Source organism: Dipodomys merriami, unplaced genomic scaffold (genome assembly GCF_024711535.1).
Source record: "Dipodomys merriami isolate MVZ:Mamm:240054 unplaced genomic scaffold, mDipMer1.0.p SCAF_13, whole genome shotgun sequence".
Lineage (NCBI taxonomy): Eukaryota > Metazoa > Chordata > Mammalia > Rodentia > Heteromyidae > Dipodomys > Dipodomys merriami.
Genome location: NW_027202604.1, coordinates 26218840 through 26243407, shown reverse-complemented (window position 1 = coordinate 26243407; position 24568 = coordinate 26218840). Strand labels below are relative to the sequence as shown.

General features: G+C 42.1%; 1 protein-coding gene across 7 annotated transcripts in view; it reads left to right on the top strand.

Moving 5' to 3' along the window:
* Frmd4b (FERM domain containing 4B) overlaps positions 1-24568 on the top strand; it is a 273238-nt gene that overhangs the window by 218439 nt on the left and 30231 nt on the right. For all 7 annotated transcript variants that reach the window (XM_070018941.1, XM_070018940.1, XM_070018937.1 and 4 more), the window contains 4 exons: positions 7642-7725; positions 8889-8954; positions 11240-11297; positions 13804-13890. In XM_070018941.1, the coding sequence (XP_069875042.1) occupies positions 7642-7725; positions 8889-8954; positions 11240-11297; positions 13804-13890 (295 nt within the window). The remainder of the gene's footprint in view (positions 1-7641; positions 7726-8888; positions 8955-11239; positions 11298-13803; positions 13891-24568) is intronic.

The window sequence follows — 24568 nt, the reverse complement described above, 5'->3', positions numbered from 1 at the left end:
ACGAGGCATGTCAATGATAATAAGCATAACACGCTTGTAGAGAAAGGCTTTGGGCTGGCCCCTGCCACCCAGTAATAGCTCATAAGTGTGAGCTGTTGTCTTGTGCCAGCCTCCTGTTGGTGGATTAAGTGACAGCAAGGTCTCCTTTAATCTCCTGAAACTGACCTTCACTGCCCACCTAAAGGGCTCCACCCCCACCTCCCTGCCACTTCTCCCATTTCAAATGATTGTTTCCTGTCTCTGTGCTGAAAAGGGGGCTGTTTTTATTTCTGTTTATTCAGTTACAGTGGCTCTTACACCATTTGGTAAGTAGGAATTGCTCCACCTTTCTCATTCAGTTGGTCTAGAGTAGAGCCCGAGAGCCTGCATTTCAAATAGGTTCTCAACCTGATGTTGTTACTGCTGCTGCTGCTGCTGCTGCTGCTGCTACTGTTGCTGCTGCAGGTTATAGTGAGGATACAAGGACATGGTCCTTGACTGAGGATGGGGTGATAAATGGACAGAATAAGACTCAAGTGAGCTGGAGGCATGACTCAGTGGTAGAGTACCTGCCTAGTGAGCATAAGGCCCTGAGTTCAAATTTAAATTATATTGGGGGGGGATGATGGGAAGTGGATAGAAGAGGAGAGAAGGGAAGAAGGAAGAAAGGAAGGAAGGAAGGAAGGAAGGAAGGAAGGAAGGAAGGAAGGAAGGAAGGAAGGAAGGAAGGAAGGAAGACAGACATTGAATACTCCTGACCTACCAAACATCTCAGCTTTTCAGCCCCTTCCACAGTGGAGTATTGACTGTTGACTCCAGTTGATTCTGGCCGGCTGACTATAGAGAGATGTGTAACTGTTCAGTGTCAGTACACATCCAACCACATATCACTAGCCCTGAAAAAGAAAGAACCACTGGCTGTGGCTTCCCCAAGTGAACCTTTGCTAGCAATGGTGAGTGGCCATGTGATCTAAGATTTGGTTTCAGTCCCCATCACTGGGAGGCAGAGAGCTTTAATGGAAAATACTGGACCTGCAGTTGCTGTTCATTAACTCAAAAAGCAGATTTTTTTTTTTCTTTTAAGGCAGGGAAAATTGAAGTTAATCTGGCATCTGGCAAGTAAAACACTGTTCTGAGCAAACAAGAAGGTTGTCTTAAACTGCTTACCACCCAGGTGTTAATGGGCCAGCAGTATAATCAATGGAATTGGTGTTTGTACATAGAAATCCAGATCCTTTTATTAATTACATGTTTAGGCAAGTTGTCATCCTTAAATACTGGATTTCACTCAAATGACTTAAAAGTTAAGTTGGCATTTGTTGTGCCTCTTTACCAGATATTAAATGCACCTATCTGTTAGGAATGCGAATCCTCTTCTATCCCTTTGTTAAAGTTGAAAACAGGTTCCTAGCAAGCATAGATAAGAAATGGCTGAGCATCAGAACCTAAACGAGGCAACTAGAAGACAGGCAAAGGTGCCTAATAACAGTTAAGTTTTTCATTTACTTGAATCACATTTAGTGGAATTCCTCGCCATGAGAACTTGCCCAGGCCCTTCCAGGACCCTTTACAACTCTTTCTCCTCCCCTCCCCTCTTCTCCCCTCCCCTCCCCTCCCCTCCCCTCCCCTCCCTGCTCCTCACCTTCCCTTCCTTCCCCTTTCCTCCTTTCTCTTTCCCTTCCTTTCTCTCCCTTCCCTTCCTTTCTCTTTTCTCTCCTTTCCTTTCCCCTCCTTTCATTTCCTTCCCCTTCCTTTTCCATCTCTGTCCTTTCCTCTTTTTTCTTTTTCTTCTTGTCTCTTTCTTTGGGCAGAACTGGAAGTTGAACACAGGATTTCTTTATTGCTAGACAGGTGCTCAAGTCACATGCTTGAGTCACAAGCTTCATCCTTCTGCTTTTACTTTGGTTTTCAGATAAGGTCTGGAGCTAACTTTCCCCAGGCCCCTCTCAGACCATAATCCTCCTATCTCTGCCTCTGGTGTAACTGGGATTAGAGGCATGTGTTACTACTTCTAGCACCCTTTAATTAATTTCTGATAATATTTAGGCTACTCATATTTATCAGTGATAAGCCTGAGACTGTCTACAGTGTTCAAGCAGCCATTTCACCATAGCTTTTTTACATCTACACGTACATTTTTTTCTGAAATAACAGTTTTGAGTTATGTGTAGATGAGCAAAATAAAGCCTGTCCCAAGTTAACTTTTTAAAGTACTTAAGTCATTTGTTATTTAACATGCACTCTTTATGTACCTTTGCCCTGGGTTGCAGTTAATAAAGATCTTTGGCACTGATAAGAGAATAGAGTTTGGGACTGGACCTGGACTTTTTTTTTTCTCCTCCCATGTAGCCTGTCCCAGAAACCTTGGAACGCCTAACCATAGATAGTAATGGTGGTGTTTTCTGCTAACAAGTGCAGTTTGCTAATTGCCGACGCTCCCTTCCACTCCAGCCTCTAAATGGCAGGTGGCTGATTGTTGTTGCTTTGAGCAAGCAGGTGCACACATTTGCTGGGGGTGGATGGCTTTTTCCACACAAGTGCTCTAGCGTACATAAAGGGTGGCTTTGGTGTGGCCAACCATGTGGCTTTCCCCAGAATGGGTGGGGATGGCACATTCCTTTAGGGCTTTGGAGGTCAGTGAAGACAAACACAGCCTATGGTAGGGCGCTTGAGAAAGACCAAAGGAATCAACGCCTGAAAGTATAGTTGCAGTGGCTGAATGCAGGGTCAGGGTTGCTTCTTTCCAGAAGGCCTAAGGGCAGAGCTCTGCCTGGGAAATCAGGTGAAATGCAGGCAAGCTCTTAGGTTAACATCTGAATTCCTGCTGAGGTGATGGAGAGAAGCAGTTGCTGTTTTGGTTCCCTAAGTAACAAGGGATGGAGATTTATGGGCATTCTCTCTGGCTATGGCCTGGAGAACACCGTCTCCCCTGGCAATCTGGTCAAGTGTGTCTTTGCAATAACATATGCCTTGCCACTGGGGTCAGGAATGTCCAGACAGGAGGAGTGTATTTATTGCTAGTGAAAGGCAGAGACATCCCCGATGGAGACCCACTCACCTCCCAGCTGCTCTGGAGCCCTCCCTCTGGCCTCTGAGGCTGATCCTGATTCATATAAACCATCCTGCCTGTCCCGCCATCTGGGGGAAGGGAGGGTGCTAAAACCAGGCCTGGCTGTCTCTGCAAACTCCGTGGATCTCATCAGGCTCAGGCTTCCGGGCAAATTCCCCAGGAGGAAGAACAGATAATCACTCAGCTACTGGCTATCCACTGAAACGTGAAATTCTGTTTGGTCCTAAGCTCTAAGAATGATGGGAATTAACCCTCTGGGATGATGTGCCAGTGTTACAAACAACTCAATGGATTCGCCTGGTGGTCAGTACGTTGGAAAGTTTGTCACGTGTACGTACAGTGAGAAGGAACAACAGAGATAATGTGCACAGCCCAGAGGAATGTGGCCAGGGCTTTCGCCTGGCCACAACCACTGCCATTGTGTTTCATGTGTGCCTTTCCCCATGCTAGTACAATGGCTTTTCTGTCCTCAGAGATAGTCTGACTATGCTACATATTTTCTTGTTTTCATTGCTCTTCCTTCCTTCCTTCCTTCCTTCCTTCCTCCTTCCTTCCTTCCTTCCTTCCTTCCTTCCTTCCTTCCTTCCCTCGTTCTCTTTCTATCTCCTTCTTTCTCTCTTTCTTTCTTTCTTTCTTTCTTTCTTTCTTTCCCTTCCTTCCTTTCCTTCCTTCCTTCCTTCCTTCCTTCCTTCCTTCCTTCCTTCCTTCCTTCCTTCCTTTCTTTCTTTCTTTCTTTCTTTCTTTCTTTCTTTCTTTCTTTCTTTCTTTCTTTCTTTCTTTCTTTCTTTCTTCTTTCTTTCTGTTTTGAATCCAGATACAGGATCTTAATCTGTAGCCTAGGCTGGGCTACAACTCCCTTTTAAAAGCTGGCCTCGGGGCTGGGAAGGTGGCTCAGTGGTAGAGTGCTTGCCTTGCATGCATGAGGCCCTGGGTTCCATTCCTCAGCACCACATAAGCAGAAAAACCCGGAAGTGGTGCTGTGGCTCAAGTGGTAGAGTGCTAGCCTTGAGCTAAAGAGCTGAGGGACAGTGCCCAGGCCCAGTGTTCAGGCCCCACGACCGACAAAAAAAAAAAAAAAAAAGCTGGCCTCAAACCCCTGCCTGTGCCTCTCCAGAGCTGAGATTACAGGCAAGTGCCACCTTAGCCCTTAGGATATTTATCTAGGGTCTTGCTTTTTGGTTCAGTATTTGTGAGCTTCATCCATGTCATATGTAGCTATCATCTGTTCTTAATGCCTGGTATTCTGCTATGTGAATTCACTACAGTTTTATTATTTCTCCTGCTACGGGATATTTGGTGTTTCCTTTTTTGTCTCATTGCAAAGAATGTTCTTCTAAACTTTATTCTTTTAAAAAAATACATAGATGATAGATGGATAGATAGATACCTTAGTATAAAAAATAAAAATGAAAAAGCAGGGTGCAGTGGCTCATTCAAGTAATACCAGATACTTAGGAAGCAGAAAAGAACAGGTCAGCCCAGGCAAAAAGTTAGTAAGTTTCCACTTCAGGCAATAAACTAGGCCTTGTGGCATGTACCTGTCATCCCAGCTCTGTGGGATGAATCAAGTTCCAGACCCTACCCTCAGACAAAAATGTGAGACATTATTTGAAAGACAAAGCAAAAAGGGCTGGGCTGGAAGCCTGGCTCAAGTGGTAGAGCACCTACTTAGTGCCAGGCACTGACTTCTTTCTTCAGTGCTAGAGAGGAGAGAAGGGATAGCCATGTAGCTTGTGATAGAGCACTTACCTGGCATGTATGAGACTCTGGAGTTCAATCCCAAACATTGGAGGGGGGGACTGGCAATCAGTAGGCTTTGAAAAGCAAAGCATCAAAGAAATCAAGAAAAATAAATGTTAATTCTGGGAGTTGACAGTTGACCTTTAATATGAATAAGTTGGATTGTAATATTTTGATTTTCCGGAAGCCCAAACCAGTTTCCCAAGACTGTCAGCATGATTAAGCTGCACCACTCAGATTTCAAATGAATAGAGAGATTTATTCTTATGTAAGTACAGGAGCCAAGTGACTTTTTATTTCCTGTAATATTTAGAAAGCAAGATCTTTCATCTTTAAGAAGAGCTACCACCCTGGTTTCGAAATGTAACATCAATGGGTGCAAATCACAGTGGCCCCAAGCTAGGCAGAAAGTCTCACTATCTCTTCTTATAAAAAGACAGGAAGTTTATGTAACATCTGCTCAGTGGGTTCACTTTTGCTGGGCTGCAGCTTGTCAGGAAACAAGTTGATAGAACCAGAAAACAAACTTTCTGTAGCTACTGGAGGAGAAGCAGTTAAACAGCAGAATAGGAAAGAGCAATCTCTAAACCTGCTCAGCAGTGTGTGGGCCAAACCTAATTTGGAGGCCATATGCCTATATCCCCAGTTAGATCTGAGTGTAACAATTAATTGATGAGGGCTGAATGCTTTGCTTTGGAAGGAAATTCAATTTGGGTTCAAGTTCAGTCCTCTACTTGGTTCATCAGCTTCAGTATCATGATTCACATTGGAGCAAACTCAGGAAAGTGAATGTAAAGACACACAAGTGATGGATTCAAATCTTATCAGCATTTTCTGATTCTGACCCTGGGATTCTGACAATCAGAAGGTAGAACTTGAGCTCAATTCCATGGAACCTCATCCGAAGCTAGATAGGAGAATCGTAGTTCTAGGCCAGTCAGGGCAAAAAAAAGACTATGAGACTCCATCTTAACAGAAAGGTGCTAGGCATAGTTGCATTCGCCTGTCATCCCAGCTAGGATGAAAAGCTTAATATAGATGAATAGCAGACTAGGCACTCACCCAGGCAGGAAGCAAGACCCTATCTCAAAATTAATCAGCACAAAGCCATGACTCAGTGATAGAGTGCCTTCCTGGCAAACACAAGGTCCTGATATCAAACCCCAGTTGCTACAGAGGAATTTAAAAAATGGAGCAAGTGTGTTCATCTCTCTAAACCTCACACTTTCCAGAAGAGCACTGGTAATAGTCATGTGTTACACAGGGAAGGCTTGTGATGAGGAAAATAATGCCCATAAATGTGCCACAGACTGCCTGGTACTCGGATACTTTCCAACATAGAGCAGCCAGTGGTTGATAATAGGATGCAGTGGGAAATAAGGAGAGGAAGAGTTGGCACTAAGCTGTGGGTGAACAGACCTTAGAGTCATGTTTGTTTCTCCATAGACCAGCTCCTTAAATACTTCAGGCAGCTGGGCACTGATGGCTGTAATCCTAGCTACTCAGGAAACTGAGATCTAGGATCATGGTTCAAAGCCAGCCCTGGCAGGAAAGTCCTTGAAACTCTTATCTCCAGTTAACCACCAGAAAACCAGATGTGGAGCTGTGGCTCTAAGTGGTAGAGTACTAGCCTTGAGCAAAGGAGCTCAGGGACAGTACCTAGACCCAGAGTTCAAGTCCCAGGACCGACCAAAAAAAAAAAAAAAACCTGGGACAGTGAAAGAGTTTTTGTATCATCCTTGCAAGAGCAGCCATAAATGACATTTTATTTATTTATTTATTTACTTATTTATTTATGGTCAGTCCTGAGGCTTCAACTTAGGCCTGGGTGCTGTCCCTGAGTTTTTTCATTCAAGGCCTACCACTCTACTGCTTTGAGTGACAGCACCACTTTCTAGTTTTCTGATGGTTAATTGAAGATGAGAGTTTCATGGATTTTCTTCCTAGGCTAGGTTTGAACTGTGGTCCTAGATCTCAGCTTCCTGAATAGTTAGGATTACAGGCATGAGCCACCAGCACCGGGCAAATGTCTCTCAATACTTATTTCTTTTTTTGTTTGAACTCAGGGCCTTGTGCTCTTGCTTAGTTAGTTAGTTAGTTAGTTTGTTTGTTTCACTCAAGGCTGGCACTTTGCCACTGTTCTACTTCTGGCTTTTTAAGTCTTTAATTGGAGATAAGTCTCTTGGATTTTTCTACTAGGCTGATTTCTAAACCAAGATCCTCAGATCTCATCCTCCTGAGTAGCTAAGATTATAGGAATGAGCCTCAGGTCTCCACCCTGTCCACCCTTTTTTAACTTTCACAAAGATCACACCTTTCTCTTGGCAACTGGGATTTTATTATTTTGTAATTAGAGAATGGCTAAGGTACCTTTTGGTTCATGTGGTGTCATTTGAGAGATGCTTTTGAGTTTACTAGAAACCCATTTTCCAGTCTTGTTCTATTGCAGGGAGTTCCATAGAACGGGATTGTGGTACTAGAACTCCAATCTGGTAACTATTTCACAGCCACTAAACATAATGAGGAGGACACTATAGGAATGTGAAGAGGTACACAATGGATAGTAAAGAAGGCTGTGGAAAAATACAGTTAAAAATGCACAATTCTGATCATTAGCTAATAAAATAGGTCCATGCAGAAAATACTATAAACATCAAAGGATCATCCTTTGACTTGGTTATCCAAAATTCCAGAGCTGTTACTAGCTGGAACACTAGCTTCTAAGTGACTGTAGTAGGTTGCAAGAGCCCAAGGTACTGTAGTTACTTTTTTAGGTCTCATTCCCTTGGTGACCAACTTGGATGACATTTTAGGGAACACTACCTGACATTACCATGTTGTGTTTCTTTTAGTGATGAAAATGCCAGGAAAGATTTGAAGACACTGCCAGTCTTTCCTACCAAAACCCTCCAGGAGCATCCCTCACTTGCTTACTGGTAAGCCAACAGAACTCCTGGCCCGGCCTCCATCAGCCTCCATCGGCTCCATTCATTTTCCATGTGTATTTGTCAGGAAATCGAAAGCCCTATGTGAGAGAAAGAGCAACCTATCCATCCTGTGTATCACAGCTGCTGTAGGGGAGACTCGATTCTTGCACTGAGAGGGTCTCATCAAATGCCACTGAATGGAAGTGATGCTAGAACACATGTCTTGAGTCGTTCGCAGAGTCCCTGTGTGCGTGGTCCTTACAATGTACAACCTGTCTGTGGAGTGTGCTTCTAGGTGAGCACATGCTCAAGGTATGTGCTATCACTGTGTGTGGCACTGCCTTAGTCTTGTGTCGCCCACGTATTAGGAAATACAGACCTCTTGGTCAGAGCTTCCTTCACTGAGTCCTTCTAGTTCGTATTTTAATATATATAGTACTCATTTTCCATCTTTTCCCCCCAATTCCATCTTGGTGATTCTAGGAGTTAAACTCAGGGCCTCTAGCTTGCTAGGCAGGTACTCAATTTTATTAAATTCCATGAAAAATTCACTTCCCATTGAAAAGTTGATTTCATTTTCCTTCTCTTGGGAATGACAGTTTTGAAAGTAGGAATCCATATTTAAAAAAAAAAAAAAACACTCAAAGATAAAGATCCTAATGGAAGCCAGGTGCCTGTGGCTCCTGTCTGTCATCCTAGCTACTCAGGAGGCTGACATCTGAGGATGCTGGTTCAAAGCCAGCCTGGCAGAAAAGTCCCTGTGAGACTCTTATCTCCAATGAACCACTCAAAAAAGCCAGCAGTGGCGCTGTGGCTGAACATGATACACCGCTAGCCTTGAATATGAAGAGGCTCAAGGACAGTGCCCAGGCCTTGAGTTCAAGCCCCACCACCACCACCACCAACAACAACAACAAGATCCTAATGGAATTGATCATGTGACAGGGTGCAGGTATCTCTGTGGTAGGGAAACAACATGGCTTCTAACTGTGTTGCTGAAGGTTTGCCCGCCCAAGCTTCCAGGCAGGGCCGGAGAAGCAGAAAATAGAATTTGGTCTCAGAAAAGCATGTGTCCCCTGTGAAAATCATGTCACCTTGCAAAACAAAATCAAGCATGTGTCACCTTTGATAATATCATGTGTCATCTTACATCTAACATCTCTGCTTTACAGTGAGGACAGAGTGATCGAGCACTATTTGAAAATTAAAGGTTTGACTCGAGGTCAAGCTGTGGTGCAGTAAGTACCTTCCTTTCTTCTTGCTCTGGTAGCATTTTTAATGCTTCTGCTTAAAGAAGTCATTTGAACTTACTTTTGTTGAGTAGTTGGCTGTGAACCTAGATTGCTTCTGGTTAGAAATGAAAAAAAGAAGAAAATGTATTGGGTTATCACATGTTTTGGGGGTCCCTCATTCAGCCGCCTGCCAGGTACCAAAAAGGAGAGAGACAGGCCAAATGTTGAAGAGGATGGGGTAACAGTGAGGGCTGTGGTGAATCAGAGAACTTCTGCTGAGGCTGAAGCAAGAGGACTTAGCTTCAGAGTTCAGGCATCAAGTGCTGCTGCTGGGTCCTCTTATACTTTCACAGACAATCTGGGAAGTCAGTGTGTAGGTCTGCTTTGGGCCAGGCACACAGTCTATTGGTGTTAGAAAAACATGGCTCACCTTTCCTTACAACTCATATTTCTTGGACCTAATGTCATTTTTTTTTTATCATACCAACCCTTGAGCCTGAAGGCAGAAAGCAGAAGTCAGCCGTGTTAAAGCTGAATCCTGACATTTTTCACTCTGTTCCCATTCTCTGAGCTGGAGGTGGAGAGGAGGGATAAGGAGAGGGAGGGAAAGGAGGGAATGAGAAGGAGGGAAGAAAAGGAAAGGAAGGGCAGTGTCTCTGTAGATTTTTGTTTGGCTACTCAGGACATTGCCAAGTGTCTCTGCCTCTCTTGATCATTGTGATGTGGCTGCAAATAGGAGACTTTTGTTACTTGGTCATTAAGAATCCATTCAACCTGTGGAGTCTTAAGTTACTTTTCCTGGCTGGTACAGTTAAGTGCCATATACGTATTTACTTAATCTCTTACATTTATGTACATGTAGCATATTTACTTTTAAAATTATTAAGTTACTAGTTACAGCATACTAAGAAATTAATCTTTAAGATGTCATTTTTAAAGGGTCCTAGAGCCAGGCTACTGAGACTCACATTTCTAATTTTAGCTACAAAGAGGCTAGATCTGGAGGATTATGGTCCAAACCCAGCCCAGGCAAAAAGTCTACAATACTCCATCTTCGGTTAATAGCAAAATTCCTAACTAGAGGCATGGCTCAAGTGATAGATTGACAGCTAAGCAAGTGAGCCAAGCAAGAGTAAGACCCTGAGTTCAAACTCTAGTCCTGCAAGAAAAGAAAAGGAAGGAAGGAAGGAAGGAAGGAAGGAAGGAAGGAAGGAAGGAAGGAAGGAAGGAAGGAAGGAAGGAAGGAATAGGGGACAAAGTTAAACAGGAACAGGTTTCTTGAGGACAGAGTCCATTACAAAGTCTCAAAGGGAAGGTAAAACTAGCCAGTGATGCCAACATTGCCATAAATGTTTATTTGGGGAGGGGAATTATTATTATTATTATTATTATTATTATTATTATTATTATTATTATTATTGTGAAAAAACTGTACAGAGGGGTTACAATTACATGGGCAAGATAATGAGTACATTTCTTATCAAGCATTGTAGCCTCCTCCTTTGTTTCCCCTTCCCATCCCTTCCAAGCCTCCCCCCGCCCCCGGGAATTATTATTTTTAAGTCAGATTTGCAGCCATAAAATTTCATTCTTTTAAAGTATATATTTCTAAGAATTTTGCAACCTCAACTACAGTCAATGCATGCAAAAGCTTTTTTTTTTTTGTCGGTCGTGGGGCTTGAACTCTGGGCCTGGGGCCTGGGCGCTGTCCCTCTCAGCTCTTCAGCTCAAGGTGAGCGCTCTACCACTTGAGCTACAGCGCCACTTCCGGTTTTCTGGTGGTTTATTGGAGATAGGAGTCTCCCTATCTCTCCTGCCCGGGCTGGCTTTGAACCGCGATCCTCAGATCTCAGCCTCCTGAGTAGCTAGGATTACAGGTGTGAGCCACCAGCGCCCGGCTATTTATTTATTTTTAATTTTTACTTTTTATGAACATGACCCAATAGTTGACTCTTATTGCTTGTATCATTATGTGGTTACTTTAAAAAGTTGCAATTTCAATTTATAAAACAGTATTATCCTGAGGTCATGGAAATATTCATATGCAGGAAACAACATTTTCTATACCTTTTTGAAACTAAGGTTCTGTTAGAAGCTAACATTTAGATGAGGTGTAAACTCTACTACTACCTATATGGTTTATTCTATTTAGGCTTGAGCGAAAGACATTAATCTCAATTAAAATGTGGAAAGTCAAAACTAAATGTGTTTACTTCAATCACTGTTTTCAAAAGAGTTCCTTTGACTGTTATAATGAGATTATGATGTATATTTGTATACATTTTCCTTAGGTATATGAAAATAGTTGAAGCTCTGCCGACTTACGGAGTCCATTATTATGCAGTAAAGGTAAATAGATTTTATATTACAGAGCTTTTATAATGCCTGTGATACTTTATGAAAATGACTAAATAATACTAATTTTCTAAAATCACACATATCAATATGCATGCTTGTGCAAGCTCTGTCTTAGAAATTGCTGCATTTCCTAAATTGTTATTATGTGCATGCGTGTGTGTGTGTGTGCGTGCGTGCGTGCGTGCGTGCGTGCGTGTGTGCGTGTGTGTGTGTGTGTGTGTGTGTGTGCTGGTCCTGGAGCATGAACTCAGGGCTGGGTGCTGTCTCATTGCTATTTTGTTCAAAGTACTACTTGAGCCACAGCTCTGATTCTGGCTTTTTAGTGATTAATTGGAGAAAAAAGTGCCATGGAATTTTCCTGCCTGAGCTGTTAAAAAATGAGATCCTCCAATCTTAGACTCCTGAATAGCTAGGATTACAGGCATGTGTCACTGGTGCCTGGCACTTCTTTTTTTCTAATGGATACAACACAAAAAATTAATTTCTTTACAATTACATATTTCTAAAAACACAATTTTCGGGAAATGTTTCTTTTCCTTTGGTCCTGGAGCCTGAACTCTGGGCCTGGGGCACTGTCCCTCAGCTCGCGCTCTACCACTTGAGCCACAGCATTACTTCCAGCTTTTTCTGCTTATATGATGCTGAGGAATCAAACCTAGGGCCTCATGCATGTAAGGCAAGCACTCTACCACTGAGCCACCTTCCAAGTCCCCATCTTGTTATTTTTAACAAATTATAAAGCATGTTATTTTTTGCAAGAATACTTGCTACCTATTAGATGCTTTTTTAAGGCTTCTCTTAGTTCTAAGATACTCAGGTCATTCCTTTTTATTTTTTTTCTTCCTTTGTTGGTGCTGGGGGTTGAACCTAGGTCCTTGTGCATGCTAAATACATGCTACCCCATGGAGCCAGACCACAAGCCCTACAAAGTTCTCTTTTGGTACACTCACCTTACTGGTTCTTACTTTAACCATTGTTCATGCCTCCAGTGTTACTAGGTTTTCATCTGATAGTATTTCTGTATGAAAATCATACAATATGTTTGATATTTTGCATAGTATTTTCAGAGTTTATCAGCAAAAAGGTTGACTAAGGAATATTTTGATGGTAAGGGATTAAAGTATAGCTGAAGTTAGAGACTTGTCTGAAAGATGAGTCCTTTTATATTGATCCATTTTGAGTAGCTCTGTGTGTGTGTGTGTGTGTGTGTGTGTGTGTGTGTGTGTGTGTGTATGACAGAGAGAGAGCTGTTACTGGGACTTGAACTCAGGGCCTTTCAAGGCTTTTTCACTTACACTTGGCACTGTACCACTTGAGCCAGACCTCCTTCCCTGCTTTTTGCTGGTAAATTGGTGATAAGTCTTTTGGATTTGTCTACCCTGGCTGGCTCCAAACCTTGATCCTCAGTCTTCTGAGTAACTAGGATTATCAGTATGAGCCTCTAGCTCTTTGCTTGAGTGACTTTGTTGGTGGTAGTGGTGGCCCTGGGGCGCTGTCCCTGCGCTCTTCAGCTCAAGGCAAGTGCTCTACCACATGAGCCACAGCGCCACTTCTTGTTTTCTTGTGGTTCATTGGAGATAAGAGTCTCATGGACTTTCCTACACAGGCCAGCTTTGAACCATGATCCTCAGATCTCAGCCTCCTTAGTAGCTAGGATTATAAGCATGAGCCACCAGCACCTGGCTTGAGTGACTTTTGATGTTACAACAGTGTTAACATTTTTACAATTGAAGATGCTGGGAAATTAGGTCATAAATACTTGCATAGTGACGCTACCCTGTACTAAAACTATGGATAATTTAAATTCTCCTGATTAAATTCTACTGATTAAATTTCTGATTTGCATGAATGTGTATTTTGGAGCCTACCTTTCATTTTTGGCCTTCCCTCTGACAAGAACTAGAACGTAGATTTATATAGAAAAATGTACTGTTCCCTTTCTCATCTCTACCACAAAATGATTATTCACAAGTCCTGGTGTTGAGTTATGCACTTAACCAAAAGGGTTTGGGGATGTTCCTGTGTCCATTGTTAATTGTGTTGTAAACATCAGGACTTGGAACCAGTTTTCTGGTTGTTGTAATTCTCTGGGAACTTCTCCAACCTTTATAGCTGGTTACTAATTCAGAGAACAAGAGGGGTTTTTGTTATCCATTAATGGATAACAAAACAAAATAATGGATAACTAGCTTCGTACTGGGTACATTCCCAGTTGAATTACTTAGATTTTGCTCTATCCAGCTATTTAATCAAAACAGTAATACTTCAAATTCTTTTTGATGGTATAAACAGTATTGATCTCTTGACCTCTCTATATTATTTGAAGAAACCTCAGAACATTTGAACGACAAGTTTCTTAAGTAGTGTTTGGTTTACCAAGACAACTTGGCTTCGACCTGTTCCTGCTTGTGAAGAGAAGAGGCTGGTGACTACTATTGGCCCTCTAGAAGGCTGAACAGTTAGGCCTTTGTCTTTCTCACTGTTTTCCATCTTCTAGGACAAACAAGGACTTCCCTGGTGGCTTGGAATCAGCTATAAAGGGATCGGCCAGTATGATATACAAGATAAAGTGAAGCCTCGGAAAGTAAGTGTGACTCACTTTATAAACCTAGGAGGACCTTGAACTGATAGAGAAGCTGGCCACACCACTGTCAGGAGGCACTGGAAGGATCTTGGCAAACCACTTAGCTTAGTGAAGCCATGGGTCTGGAAAAACTCAAGTGAACTATGAAGTTTTTTGTTGTAGTTGTTTTGGTTTAGTTTTGTCAGTCATGGGGCTTAAACTCTAGGCCTGGGCACTGTCCCTCAGCTCTTCAGCTCAAGGCAAGTGCTCTACTACTTGAGCCACAGCACCACTTCCGGTTTTCTGGTGGTTAATTGGAGATAAGAGTCTCATGGACTTTCCTATCCAGGCTGGCTTTGAAGCATGATCCTCAGGTCTCAGCTTCCTGAGTAGCTAGGATTACAGGTGTGAGCCACTGATGCCCGGAAAACTATGAAGTTGTTTTACAACTCATTTGTGCACTATCTGCATGATTCTCTTCAATGATGCCAATCTGCACTGAGGTTTAGTTACCAGAATACAGACTGTAATGTATCTCCTAAGCACCTACACATATGTTTCTGTTTTTTAAGTTAGCATGAGCAGAAGGTTGCCATGTATTTTATAAAGTTTACATTTGTATATGTATGTACATGAATGCATACATACATAGTTACATACTCTTTCAGGGTTAGGTAGTCCAATGAATATATTTTAAATCCAGAATTTGGGGTACCAATTACTTTTTAATATTATGGTTATAAGTCATCTTCATGCTGCAACTGCTTTTACTGTTTACTTATCTTTTTGTGTGTTTGGTGGTACTGAGGTTTGAACTCAAGGCTTTGTGTTTTGCCTTGTGTTCTACCACTTGAGCCAGTCCTGCGGAGCACTTTGCTGATTATTTCAAAGATAGAGTCTAGCAAACTTTTCTGCCTGAGCTGGCCTTCCACCTCAGTCCTCCAGATCTCAGCCTCCTGAGCAGGTCAGATTATTGGCATGGGCTACCAGTGCCTAGCTCTACTTTTTCCTCATCACTGTTTCAGTTTTCTGAGATAAACATGTTTATTTTTTGTAAAGAAAGCTAAAAAAGGCACTACATATGAAAAGGTAAGACTCCTAGTCTCTGAGATTTGGATTTTCCAGAACATGAATTGGTACTTAAAATTGATTATGAAGTTGCCTCTCTTGACTGAAAGCATAAGCATCCCGTAGATTTTTTTTGCCTATGTAAGAATTGATGAGTTCATATAGATCATCATCCAGTTGCTGTTGGCCCTTTGAGAATCATTTCAGTGACAGACAAGCTCTACTCCTGATGTCTGATTGGTTGTGCCAGCATCATAAGCAGCTGCACGAGTGAAACAATGCCTCTGTCAGCAGATCCTGGTTAGCCTACCTGCATCAGCACCTAGCATCACAGCCTTAAATCCCTCCTCGCTGGTCCGTCTGTCTCAGGTTCTACTTCTCATAAAGCAGCCCCGAATCATTCCACAGCACTCTGCACCTTGTCAGGGTCCTTGTCTAGGATCAGCCTGTGCTCACAGTCTTCCTTGAGTTATGAAAGTATACCTCCTCTCCTTGTCACCGTTTTAGAGCTGTGACAGATAAGAGTAGTCTCAGGCTATACACAACCTCTTTCCAAGCTCTCATGAACCAGACTAGTTGTACATTGAGGCATCTTACCAGAAATTAGGAATGACAATGAGAAAGCAACATTCAACCATTGATCCCCATATATAAAGGGGACATAGAGAGAGCATGTATGAAGTCATAGGATTACCATTTTGTTTCTGCAAGGCAGATCAATTTAATGTCTAGGAAGAATAGGAGAAATAGTGTTCCTGCTTGAGCAGGTGTGTACACTGTACCTCAGTGAATAATCTAGGTCACACCTGTAGTCCTAAGTACTCAGAATTGTGCTTATTATATCTATATCTATATCTATCTACCTAGCTATCTATCTCTCTCTATATATATTTAGTGGTACAGGGGATTTCATTCAGGGGCTTGTGCTTACTGAGCAAGTGCTTTACCACTTGAGCCACACCCTAATCCAGTGAGCATTGTGGCTTGAAGCCAGACAGGACAAGAAAGTCAGTAAGACACTTATCTCCAATTATTCAGCAAAAAGACAAATGTGGGATATGATTCAAGTAGTAGAACATCAGCCTTGAGTCAAACAGCTAAGAGAGAGATCTCGGGCCCTGAGTTGAATCCCAGTACCAGCACAAAATAATAATTAATTAATTAATTAAAAGAACATACGTAATTTAATCAACTTGTAAGTAATTTCTCAACTAACATGCTTGAGAAGATTGAGATTCCTTCAGAATGTAAATGGTTCAAAGAAAAAGCAGATTGTTTTCCCCTAAAGAATGGTGAGTCAGAATCTGTACAGTAAATATTAACATAATTTCCTCTTTTGCACTTGTGACTCACAGCCTCTCTTTACCTTCACAGCTTCATAAAAATTGGTAAATATTGCTTGACACTAATCATAATCAGGTTGGCTTATTCATTCCAAAGTCTAGACAAGAGTCAGAAGCCACTTCCTTTTTTTTTTATTTGCAGAGTTTTCCTTTTTTTTTAATTTGCAGAGTTTTCTTATTTCATTTTCAAGACACGCCACACACTTCTAAAGGAAACAGAAAAACACATCCTGTGTTTTTATGCTGTCTCTTTTTTGCGATCTCTTTTTTGATTATTTTAGAATGTGTTTACCCTGTACCACCTTTTGCTTTCTGCTTTGTTCTTCTGTTAAAATCTGACGATGGATTTTGCATCCATATACTTAATATTTCCTATGCCCTAATGATTTGGGTTCATTGAGAGGGGCGGGGAATGTTCTCTAAGTTCCTCTCCCAGTCCAGCTTAAACAAATAAATGAATGCATAATTTAAGCATTTCCAAATATTGATACCCATTGAATAAGGTTATAGGGACACACTGAAATGTTCAGCCTCTTGAGCCACGTGGCTGTGCTATGATAATGTGGTTTAACAGCAAGCTAGGACAAAGATGTACCAAGAATCAAAAAGACTGAGCCCAAAAGACTGTTTTAAAAAGAGGTTTTTTTCAAGATGCACCAGCAGAGGCCTGCCAGCCTTTCTGGATAAGTGTCTGTTAATTATTGCTGGTGAGTGGTGTCCACCATGTTTGTTTTACCTCCCAGAGCACCCAGTAAGTACTCTTCATGGAGTTTAGCTTTAAAGCTTTTTTTTTTCCAGTCCAGGAGGCCAATGGTTGGTTTTCCTTCCGGATAGTACAATAAATAATGCAGGGCAAGAGTTTAGGGGACATCCCAGACCTCGTTCCTGATGTCTGCCTGCTGTGTAACCTTGTGCGTATTGTTTGGTCTTTCTTGAAAACTGGTTTTCTCATTGGCATGGTGGTACTGCCACTGGTTAAAAAGGGTTGCTGGAAGAACTAAATGGAGTTCTATTTAGTACCATCCTGACCCCAGTCACTATTGGATAACTTGTAGTCAATCATTGGTCATGGAAGAGGCAGAGGATCAGAATATATGGGAACTAAACTTGGGTCATTGGCTAGAGAGGGACCTATAATGGCTACAAATTCGTGGTAAAACTGCTGGAATAGGAAGTTATTCCTAGGAATGTATCAGACTTTCTCTTCCCAATTAACCAGAATGCCCAAAGGTGAGATACATATGAAAAGTAAAGTTTTTAAATCCCTAGTGACATATCACAGAATTCAGAGCATTAACATTTCAGCCCATCAAAAGTTTTATTGTTCAGTTCTCCCTTTCTCTATGAAATGTAGGTTGCCAACACTTATAAATGGTGAAAATGTACCAGAACTTGACTGAATTCTAAATGGTAGGGCATTTGAATTTTACAATAGGTAAAGATTTTACTTTAGGAAAAATAGAAAAAAAAAAAAAACCTTAAGGTTCTTCTGCATTTTTATTGCTCCAAGTGTTTGCAGAACAAATGTCTGCTCCTCAGCAAGGAGTGGCTGAGTGGAGTATAAGTATTTGTGGTGACTAATTTCTAGCCCTCCGGCAAGAATTTCACCTGGGAAAACTAGAGTCAGTCAGCTGGTAGAGATGGGAGAATAAAATGGCATGTTCATCTAGGTGTCATCACTAAACCATCCTTGGATGAAATGCTTTCAAGATTGGCATCTTTTTGCATTATGCATGCCAAGAAAGTCTGATGATGAACTTTTTCACTGAAGGTGGGAAAAAGTTCTAGGCCTTCATTACCTGATTTAAAAAAAAAAAAAAAGTTGGGATTCCCTAATGCCTAGAGCCAGAAGAGTTAGAGACAAGCACAAAGGCTTTCCTGTTCTCTCTTGTCATAAACGTAGAGAGCTTGTTTTATTTAAAGACAGTGAGGTGGTTTTTTTGATTTGGTTTTTTCCTTTCTTACTCTTTTTTTTTTTGTTTTTAACACAACCATGTTGACTATTTCAGCCTCTCCTTCCACTTTCCACTACCAATTTCACACCAAGAATGTTGATCAGAAGCTACATCTAATACTGCCTAAACTCTATGAAGGACATTCATTGTGGGAAAGAGGAAAACATGTACTATTTAATCCTACTTTCTACATGAAGGCAAAATGAAGTATGGTATGGAAAAGAAAGATGGGATTACAAGATGCCATCCAGAGACCTGTCCATCCTGTTTATAAAGGGTATAATTAAGCTCCAGCCACACCAATAATCAATCTGATTGTGGCTGAAACCTGCCAAGCCTGAGAAAGCAGAACTCTAATCCTAGAGCATGGATTTGAAATCATTCTCACTGACCAATGACTTACCCTAGAAGACACCTATCCTTTCTAGGCCTTTCTTTTCTCATGTATCACATTTAGATCATTCTGTCTACTCTCTACCTCCCAGACCCAAGGAAGCAGAGAATGTTTTCACTGAGTTTAAATATTTCACTGCACTCTAACTTATAAGTATAGTGGGCTGGGTGGTATTTTCTCCTTCTGTAGTTCATCACAATTCGAAGTTTAGAAATTGTAATATTGCAAATTAGAATTCTAAGTTGAGGAACTTCCTCGAATTTGACCGGATATTGCTGAAGAACGTAGTCTTTTTCTCATTCATACGGTTACCACTTGCTGCAAGGGAGACTGGGACGTATTGGCCCTAGTTGGGTGACCAGGACGGAAGACAACTTAAGGTGTCATGTTGCCAAAAGGAAGTATCAAAATAGACCTGAGGTGAGGGGGGAGGGGTATGGGGGCAGGGAGAGAAACCTCATTCCTTTTGCCTTATGTTTATTTCTTTTGAAGTCTTTCAGGATAGTAGCTGATAAGGAGCATGCAAGCAAAGAAATGAAAACAGGATTAAAGATTCTGACTTGCTTCTGATGGAACTAGACAAGATGAAAAGGATAAATAATGGGGAGGGGGCCGGGGCACTTGCATGTGCGGGGAAGTCTCCCTGAGAAAGGCTACATTTAAGCTGAGAACCCAGAGGTGAGCTGCTTAGCAAGTTGGTGGCTTGTTCTAGTCAGAGATGAGAGTGTGCTGCCCGGAAGGAGGTAAGCTAGTTTTAAAACTAAGAAGAGCCTGCTATAGCCACAGCTTCCAGAGTGAGAACATTTCCCCCATAGTAATGACAGATGCTCTTAGCAGAGGAGGAAATGGCACACGAGCAGAACCATCAGGTGTCATTCATCATCTGGTTACTTGAGGTATCAAGGCACGTAACAAGGACCAAATTGTTGACACATGAAGAAAAATGAAAGGGAGCTCTTAAATAGGACCGACCAGTCTGAATGCAGACCAAAGCAATTAGCCACTATGACAAGTCATTCTATGAAGGGTCACACACAGTAATGATTTCTTTACTATAGACCTGTGGCCAGTAATCAACAGGCCTGGGATTTTCTTTTTTCTTTTTTGGAAGGTGTGGGGTAAGGGAGAAGACGTAGCAGAGTTTGACTGATATCAAATTATCTAGCTTTAAATTTTTCTTTTTTTGGGGGGGGGGTTCCAGTCGTGGGGCCTGAACTCTGGGCCTGGGCACTGTCCCTCAGCTCTTTAGCTCAAGGCTAGCGCTCTACCACTTGAGCCACAACGCCACTTCTGGCATTTTTCTTTTTGCTTATGTGGTCCTGAGGAATTGAACTCAGGGCCTCAAGCATGCAAGGCAAGCGCTCTACCACTGAGCCACCTTCCCAGCCTAGCTTTAAAATTTTCTAAGAACACAGCATAATAATAAACTAGACTATGTGTTTGTTTTTTTCAAGAAACACATTTACTGAGTCTGTTGCTTTTTGCAAGGCGCGTGAACTAGTTTCCTTTATCTCTTTTAAGGGAAAAAAACAAACTATAGTCTTTGCCACCAAGGACCTGGCATTACATCTGGAAAGAAAGAATATATTTAGACATAGAGATTTTTTTTGGGGGGGGGTCCGGTCGTGGGGCCTGAACTCTGGGCCTGGACGCTGTCCCTCAGCTCTTCAGCTCAAGGCTAGCACTCTACCACTTGAGCCACAGCGCCACTTCCGGCTTTTTTCTTTTTGCTTATGTGGTGCTGAGGAATTGAACCCAGGGCCTCAGGCATGCAAGGCAAGCGCTCTACCACTGAGCCACCTTCCCACCTCCTGACATAGAGGTTTTCTTGGGAGGATTTAATAAACAAAAGGGATACTACCCCGAAGACAGGGACATCAGCATAAACCCCCAAACATCATGCAAGCAGCTATGGGTAGCAGGCCTGACCTGTCTGTCTCAAATGCACACAGTGAGCACTCTCATGCAAGTTTTAACAGGAAGTCATTAGCTCAGCTCTGGGAGGATAGACATTTGGCCACAGGGGAAAATTTGGGTGCAATGACATCCTTTACACGTCAGCGTTTATATTATACATTTTCCAAAACCCGAACTGCATCTTCTAAACCTTTCAACCCCCCCCCCTACCCCCTGCCCCGCCATGCGTCTTATTACTTCCTTTTAAGATGTGATGTTTTACGGCTTGTCAGGTGAGGAAATCACATCTGAAGACGGTTGTCATTCTCCACACCTGATATGTCTGATCCTTTGTTGACAGTTCCTCTGGCGCGTGACTTTTATACTTTGGAAGCTACCTGAACAACCATTTGCCCCTAATGAGATAATCTAGTTGAGAGAACTAGAACTCCAAAGTTCATTACTTTAGAGCAGAAAGTTGTATAATCTACATCAATGCATTCCAGTGACCAAAGCCTAGGAAATACCACCACTCTCAGGAATTGTTGATCTTAGTAACATGAATGTTTTCACTGCGTCTGTCCTGTACACTGTAGGATGTGCAGCTGCATCCTGGGGCATCTGGATGGTATAAAACCATCGTAAAGCTGGACACCCGTGCCTCATGCCTGTAATCCTAGCTACTCAGGAGGCTGAGATGCCAAGATCAAGGTTCAAAGCCAGCCCAAGCAGGAAAGTCCATGAGACTCTTCATTTAACCACCTAAAAGACTGGAAAATGGAGCTGTGGCTCAGGTGGTAGAGCACCGGCCTTGAGCAGAAAAGCTCAGGGACAGCATCCAGGCTCTTGAGTTTAAGCTCCAGGATTCCCCCTACCCCTCCAACCATAACTTGAGACTCACTAGTTCTAAAGAAAATTGAGGGGGGGGGGGGAAAATTGAAGAGTCTTCAAGACCCATCTATAAATGGCTACCATAGTTATTTTAAGTGTAACTGGATATTTTTCCTTCCTTCTTTCTATTTTGTTTTTGTTTCTTCCTTTGTTCTTTTGTTAAAAATACATTGAGCCGGGTGCTGGTGGCTCACACCTAGAATCCTAGCTGCTCAGGAGGCTGAGGACTGAGAATCATGATTCAAAACCAGCCCAGGCAGAAAAGTCCCCATCAGACTCTTAACTCCAATAAACTACTCAAAAAAGCTGCAAGTGGTGCTGTGGCTCAAGTGGTAGAGCACTAGCCTTGAGCACAAAGAGGCTCAGGGACAGTGCCTAGGCACTGAGTTCAAGTCCCAGTACCAGCAAAAAAATAATAAAAATATATATTGACGCCAGACATGGTAATGCGTTGCCTGTCATCCCAGCTAAAGTGGAAAGATCACCCAAGACCAGCCCAAGGAAAAGCATGAGACCCTATCTGAAAAACAAACTAAAAGCAAAAGAACTGGTGTTGTGGAGCAATGAAGAGCAGTTGCCTAGCAAGGTTGAGGCCCTGTGTTCAATCCCAAGTATCATTAAAATGTAAAAAATGAATACATATATGTACTTTACATATACATTTGTTTTATTCCCGTATGTCTTGCAATATGTTCAGTAAATGTAACCTTTTAACATTATAAAAGGTAGGCCGATCCTCACTCCGTTTTGCTTCAGGTAATAACAGGGGATCACCTTAGGTGAGTCATTGTTTGATGTACTTTAGCTGAGACTCTCCTGAATTTACTCATTTCCAGCTAAATGATTAACCTATAATACAAGTACAACTACAAAGCCAAACTCCTGTGACTGTGACATCTTTACTATTCTTTCTTTCTTTTCTTTTTTTTTTTTTTTGGTCAGTCATCACTGGGCTTGAATTCAGGGTCTGGGCCCTATCCTTAAACTCTTTTGCTTAAGTTTAGTGTTCTACCAGTTTGAGCCACAGCAGTTTTCTGGTGGTTAAGAGATCTATCTCACAGGCTGGTTTTGAACCGCCTTCCTCAGCTCTCAGCCTCCTAAGTAGCTAGGATTATAGGCATGAGCCACTAGCGCCTAGCTGTCTTTACTATTCTTGCTTAGTGGTTAACTTGGATAACTTGTACTTTCAATCTGGCAGGAGTTAATCTGGATCTTTTCTATCCAGAGTTTTCCCTGGGTCTTTCATGACACCTCCCCTCCCCCCCCCCACCACAGGTGGTTCCCCTGCCCTGGGGCAGGTACCAGATGCTCAGCATTCTCCTACCTGTTCAGACCCATTCCTTTTGCCTGGCTACTCCAGACAGGTGGGAGCTTGCCCGGGTGCATCTTCTATGGGGCAATGCCTGTGGCTCACCCTCTCTTCTCATCTGTGACCTCCAGGGTACAGGGCAGTGAACAGATTTCCTACCTACAGGGTTTATCATGAAACCACCCCCGAAATCAACAGAGTCTGAAACTCAGAATTGGTGTTTTGAGTGACACAGCTATGTCAACAGATTGACTCAGAAGTTTCCGTCAGTGGAAAGACAGATGTGGGGTTCAGCTAGATTGTTTCTGAATTTCTTTCTGCTGTTAAGTGGCTGTTCTTGACTGGATAAAAATGAGAGATGTAGATGGAGAGTCCTTCATAGCAATACATCTAGCTTTACCATTTAGTAAATATGTGTTCTGAGCCAAGCTCTGGGTTAAACACTGTACAGTCTCACTGAATTTTTTTTTCGTTTTCCAAGAGTGTGCTTTATTCACTTTTTTAATTGTGAAAATACCATACAGAGGGGTTACAATCACATGGGCAAGGTAATGAATACATTTCTTTTTTTTTTCTTTTTTTTTGGGGGGGGGGGGGTCCAGTCGTGGGCCTGAACTCTGGGCCTGGGCGCTGTCCCTCAGCTCTTCAGCTCAAGACTAATGCTCTAACACTTGAGCCACAGTGCCACTTCCGGTTTTTTTTTTTTCGGCTTATGTGGTGCTGAGGAATCGAACCCAGGGCCTCATGCATGCAAGGCAAGTACTCTACCACTGAGTCACCTTCCCAGCCCATGAGTACATTTCTTATCAAGCATTGTTGCCTCCTTTGTTTCCTCTTCCCATCCCTTCCCATCCCCCACCCCTCCTGCCAAAGTTGTAAAGTTCATTTTTGGTCATAATGTCTTGTACATCTCACTGTTGCAATGGGTCCACCTGTATCCCCATTTATAAACAATTTGTTTTTTCCCTTCCCCTCCACAAATTATACCAACATCAAATACAGTGAAAACAAGGGTTATACCATGGGGGAGGGACATACATAGCAACAAAGAAATCATCTTGTAAATATTTTAGAAACAATCGCAAGAAAGAAAAAACATTCAAATCCTTATCTTGGGGTTCATTTCGCATAATATCAACTTAACTGACCTTTTCTGCTTGTCTCCAACATATACTAGTTATTGCAAATAAAGGAAACCATGGGACCTATGTTTCTTTGGGCCTGGCTTACTTCACTTAATAGAATTTTTTCCAAGTCTTTCCATTTCCTAACAAATGGGGCAATGTCATTCTTTCTGATGGAGGCATAGAATTCCATTGTGTATATATACCACATTTTCTTGATCCATTCATCTACTGAGGGGCATCCAAGTTGGTTCCATATCTTAGCTATAGTAAATAATGCTGCAATAAACATAGTTGTGCTGGTAGCTTTAGTGTTGTCTTGTTTGTGATCATTTGGGTAAATGCCCAAAAGTGGGATTGCTGGGTCATAGGGGAGCTCTATGTGGAGTCTTTTGAGAAACCTCCATACTGCTTTCTTAAGTGTTTGAACAAGTTTACACTCCCACCAACAATGCAGTAAGGTTCCCTTCTGGCCACATCCCCTCCAGCATCTGTTGTTATCAGAGTTCTTGATTATAGCCATTCTAACTGGGGTGAGGTGGTATCTCAGTGTTGTTTTGATTTGCATTTCTTTCATGGCTAGGGAGGTTGAACATTTCTTCTTTTGTCTATTGGCCTTCCTTCTTTCCTCTTCAGAGAAGTTTCTCTTTAAGTCTTTAGTCCACTTATTATTGGACAGTTGTTTCTTTGAGGATTTGTTGTTGGGGGATTTGATTTTT